At 44.6% G+C, this 4,840-nt stretch overlaps 1 protein-coding gene across 1 annotated transcript; it reads right to left on the bottom strand.

The window, feature by feature from the left end:
* Positions 1-647: 647 nt before the first annotated feature.
* On the bottom strand, positions 648-4,632 carry LOC125312800 (probable disease resistance protein At5g66900). Its single transcript, XM_048272352.1, has 5 exons — positions 3,867-4,632; positions 2,752-3,158; positions 2,224-2,585; positions 1,714-1,928; positions 648-1,626 (listed from the first exon to the last, which is right to left on the bottom strand). The coding sequence occupies exons 1-5, from the start codon at positions 4,507-4,509 to the stop codon at positions 785-787; spliced, it is 2,469 nt and encodes an 822-aa protein (XP_048128309.1). The 5' UTR covers positions 4,510-4,632; the 3' UTR covers positions 648-784.
* Positions 4,633-4,840: the final 208 nt, after the last annotated feature.

The following is a 4,840-nucleotide window of genomic DNA, read 5'->3' as shown; positions in this document are numbered from 1 at the left end:
CTAAACAGATTTCTAATTTAGTTTAATAGTTTTTTCCTTCTCAATGGCATGTATCAATTTGTAAATGGATGTAAATAGGTAAATACTGTGGTGGGGATGTAAGGATAGAACATTTGCTCCTCCTCTCTCTCGAACAAAAGAACGCAGCACCAGCGTTGCCGAACCCACCGTTGCCAAACTGACCACCGTGGACTGAAGGAACGCCATCACCAGAGAGGATTGTCCGCCGCTGCACCCCTCAGACAGCCACTGCCATACCAAAGCCGCACTCGAACACCAGCAGAACCACCACCGAAAGCTTGCTAAGATGACATTGCAAGCACCTGTCTCTCCCCTTAGATCTGAGGGGCGTTAACTTCAGATTTAAGGTCGCGACATCCTACTCAAGGCTGCCTCGGCCTCAAATATCGGTTGCAACAGCTCAGATTGAAGAGATAGAGAGAGTTGTGCGCTCAAAGAGTTTAAAAAAAAAAAAGAGGCGATGCCCAAGTGGTCGTGGTGGTAAGCCGCTGCGAGTTAGGCATTGGTGACACGGTGATGGTATGAACGCAGTGGTTATGGTTTGCGGCGGCGTTGTTGGTAGTAGAAGGAGGAGGAGGAATAAATTAATAAATAATTTAATGGCAAGAAGAAAAGAACACAAAAAAGAAAAGAACAAAATATAATCTCGCTAGGAAATATTTAACAAAATGATGTGGCATTCCACGTCAAATCATTTGGTCCAGTCAACAATGGCTCGGCCGGCTCGGGAAAAGCTTGCAATGGACCAGTCATTACCTCCTTTTCAATCACGGAGCCAATCTAAGTTATCCTCTTTTTCTTCAGACAATATTATCTTCAAGCTATTGAGACTCTTCTTGAGAGGCCCCCACATGATGTCTTTTCCTTTGTCACAAACCACCTTCCTCAAGTTTCTCAGCTTCACGATCGATCTTGGCAATTCAGACAAGCTCAGACATCCTCTCATGTTAATCCTCTCGAGATTAGTCAGTTGACCAATTTCATCAGGCAAGGTGCTCAGGCTCATGCAATCAGATATATTGAGAGATATCAACTTTTTTAGGCTTCCAACCGAGTTCGGTAACCGCGACAAGTTTGTGCAGGAATTAAGCCTCACCACTTCGATGGACACCAATTGCCCGATTTGTTCGGGGAGAGTGGAGAAATTATGGCAGTTTGTGATGCTAAGCTTCCTCAAACAATTTATCTGACAGATATCGTCCTGTATTGTCACAAGATCGTTGCAATAGTCGATCTCCAGCTCCAATAAATTCGGCATCGCATCGGAGATCGTGGGACCGTTCGACGTCGAAGCCTGACTGATGTCACACATGAAAAGGGATAGCTTTTGCAGGCTGTGCAAGCATAGGTTTCCCATGCTTAGTAAAGGAACCGTGACGCGCTCGAGCCTGATCCTCTTTAAATTGGACCCAATGACATGGAAATTGCCCAGCTCAGCGGGAAAGAAACTGTAGTTTGTTACTATCAAGGCCTTGAGCTTGTGGGAATTCCCAATGAATTCAGGCAATGCGTAAGTTTTAGTTTGTGTGTTGGTCTGGAAGTTCAAGACAAGAGCCTCGGCTGCAGGCATTACGAGATTTGGCCAGGGTGCTGAGAATGTTCGGTCTGCACTATGCTTGTACGAGGTTAGAAGGTAACTAACTACCAAACAGTTGAATCTTTCCTTAAAGTCTTCGAGAAAGAGATACTAACCTGTGGAGATGGATGCTAGACGAGCATTGAGGGGTTGTTGCTTTTGCTCGCTCCACCAATCCGGAAAATTATTTCCAGTCAACTCCAGAATGAGTCGCTCTCTCTTCTCTACTTCGCCCCGGTTGCACTCCTTGATAGCCAGCTCTCTGAGCAGATCATGCAGCATAGCATAGTGGCTGCCGTAATATTTGTCGTCATCGTCACTTGAATCTCTCCTGTATATATGCAATCAAACACTTTGGATATAAGTATTTGTGCTCAAGTTCTTGCGCTAAAATCCAGTGCCTGCACTTGATGATACCAATTCAATAGTTAAAGATGACATCTGATCTTTTCTACTTTTGAGAAATTAAGGCAGGAGTTAGGAATGTTGTTTACAGGTCTTTGTAGAGATGATTTGAACTTTACCACATGGAACACAATACAGTTGAAGGTCAGGTGGTGTGGATTCGAAACATCTAGAGCACCCATTTTTGGGGAAACAGGACAGACCGAACATCAGACCCATACCTGGTGACTACGAGAGTAGCTAGGTTCCTCGAAACGAGTTCGCAGAGCTCAGTAATGGCGCGCACGCCTTCGAAATCCAGCTTGTACAATTCCACCCAGATATCGATAAGAGCAGTGGCGGGGATCTTGCGATCCTCTGGAAAAGAGCTGAGGTCCATGAAACGTTCCTTCCTTGAAGGGTCACCATCCAAGTCATCCAAGCTCTTTTTGAGGCATTCTAAAATGTCGATGTCCGAATCCAAGCGGAATTGACCTTCGGACCATTCAAGAAGCTTTTTTTCCCAGAATGGACGATCCTTTCCTTGGAGAGACTTGGCAATGACTGTAAGAGCCAATGGCAATCCCTTACAGCGTTTCACTATCTGCCACAGGAGAAAATAAACAGAAACAATCATTGGAACTTGATAGGAATCGTGATTAGTACAACCAAGGCCTCCCTTTGATAGCAGAGAGATGAAGAAAGGATAGGCAGGTTGATTTTATTGGACAAAGTAACATGATAATGGATGAATGCAAGCAAGAGTATACCTCATCCAAGAGTGCATCATCAGGTGCATCTATGCTTCTATCATCGACAGTTACAGATCGACGGAAAAGTTCCAGAGCTTCGCCATGAGTCAATGGGTTCAGTCGATGCACATGACCATAACGAGGAAACTCGTATCTTGATGTCACCACAATCTTGTAATCTTTGATCTTCTTGAAGACAAATTTCTCAAGGACTCTTTCCCATTCAGTCCAGACATCGTCCAGCACAAGCAACACTGGATTTTGTCCTATTTCGATGAGCAGCTGCTGCAAGTACTGAACTGCAGCATCTTCTGTTTCAATCATGGGTACAGAAAAACCCTTATGTTGAATCATTTTCTGGACAATGTCTGGCAGGTTGGGCTTCTTCGAGACACGGACAAACATGATGTTGTCTTTGAATTTGCCTATATACAAACCACAGTAAGTCTGGCTCCTATCTCTTGCAAATAGTATAATAATTTGCCACGACATGTTTAGTTTATTGAATTCGACAGGACAAGAAACAGAGCTAAGTAGATATCATAGAGCAGAAATATCATGTGGGAAGCCTTTGGCGGGTGAAGAAACGGGCTCAATTCCATCGAACAAAGGCCAGTTATTGCATATCCAAAAGCTAGGGAAAGATCTATCAGATTGGACATGATATCAAACCCGAAATTAAATGATGAGAGAAGGATTCTTTTACTTGATGACAACATTCATCTGCATAAATCCAAGCAATTCTTTGTGCAGATATTGGTATCCACAAGAAACTGGATTGCTTGACACAGAGAACAGGTAATGGGATTCAATCATTCTAATATGTGCAAAAGTGGAACGATGTTCAGGCAATTCTTTTACTTGATGACAACATTCATCTGCATAAATCCAAGCAATTCTTTGTGCAGATATTGGTATCTACAAGAAACTGGATTGCTTGACACAGAGAACAGGTAATGGGATTCAATCATTCTAATATGTGCATAAGTGGAACGATGTTCAGGCAGCAGCTTCTAGACACATGAATGGCTAACTAAAAGACTAATAGAGGTGACCAATGGACAAGGATCAATCAATTAATTCATCCCTACTTTCATCAGCTCCGGATCAATCAAAACACTAATCACGCATACCTTCAATGTCCACGTCATGACACAACTTCATAAGAAGAGTTGTCTTCCCGCACCCGCCCGGGGCCGTCACAACAATCACAGACACTCCCTCCTGGAGCAACTGTCCCTTGAGCTTCCTCAGGGATGCCTCCACTTCCGACCCGACAATGAAGTCAGGTGCCTCAGGGATTGTGAGGTTGCCCAAAGCCCCAAGCCCCCTCACATCGCTCGCTTGACCGGAACGGATCAACTTGAGTTCTCTCCTCATCTTCTCCATCTGCACCAGTATCTCAGCGGTGTTCCTCGTGGCCAGCAGCGGCATGTAAATCTGGAACTCCCCCCGTACTGCCGCCTCGAACTCAGTCAGCTTGTTTGACTGCGTATACTTCTTGCACAGATTGAGCGGGTGGATCCTCAAGCACCCGTTGACCAGCTCTTTGCCTTCGTCCAATAGTTTCTTGATCTGACCCATCTCTTTCGGACGGTCCAGCCGTTTGTTGTACTCATCGATGTCATTGATGATTGGGTGTATAGTACTCAAAGTGCCCTCGATCTTCTTGAGCTGGCCCCGAAACGCTGCAATGGTTTTCACCACGTCCTTAACGAGGGCAAACAGCTCGCCGAATGCTGTTCCCACAGCAGCTCCTGCGTAATCAATCGGCATTTCTTGTTCTTCCTTTCTTCACAGACCAAACGAGCAAGAAAATCCAAAATTTTGATGGGTCACCAAGGATGCTTCGAAGGACTGAAACCCACGTCCAACGATTTGTAAAGGACGCTTTTCTCCATTTCTTTTTGCAGAGGCAAGAAGGAATAGGAGCTTTTTGGTCTTTGAAGCAACAACGGAGAATGAGATGAACGAAAAGGTCAGAGATTCTTGATTGATATATTAGTCAAGTCGTAGACGACGTTTATTCACTGGCCAAATATGTCGGTCATTAAAGAGGAAGGTTCTCCTTTATTTTACGACTGACGGGGGGCTGAAGAAGACCTGT

This window comes from Rhodamnia argentea, chromosome 11, assembly GCF_020921035.1.
Source record: "Rhodamnia argentea isolate NSW1041297 chromosome 11, ASM2092103v1, whole genome shotgun sequence".
Taxonomy (NCBI): Eukaryota; Viridiplantae; Streptophyta; class Magnoliopsida; order Myrtales; family Myrtaceae; genus Rhodamnia; species Rhodamnia argentea.
This window is presented reverse-complemented; position numbering and strand designations above follow the sequence as displayed.

Excerpts from the sequence above, each read along its gene's own strand:
- LOC125312800 (XM_048272352.1), bottom strand. The coding sequence starts at position 4,509 with ATGCCGATTGATTACGCAGGAGCTGCTGTGGGAACAGCATTCGGCGAG. Across the intron at positions 2,586-2,751 it reads ATGATGCACTCTTGGATGAG|ATAGTGAAACGCTGTAAGGG; the intron begins GTATACTCTTGC and ends CTCCTGTGGCAG. Across the intron at positions 1,929-2,223 it reads GCTACTCTCGTAGTCACCAG|GAGAGATTCAAGTGACGATG; the intron begins GTATGGGTCTGA and ends GCATATATACAG.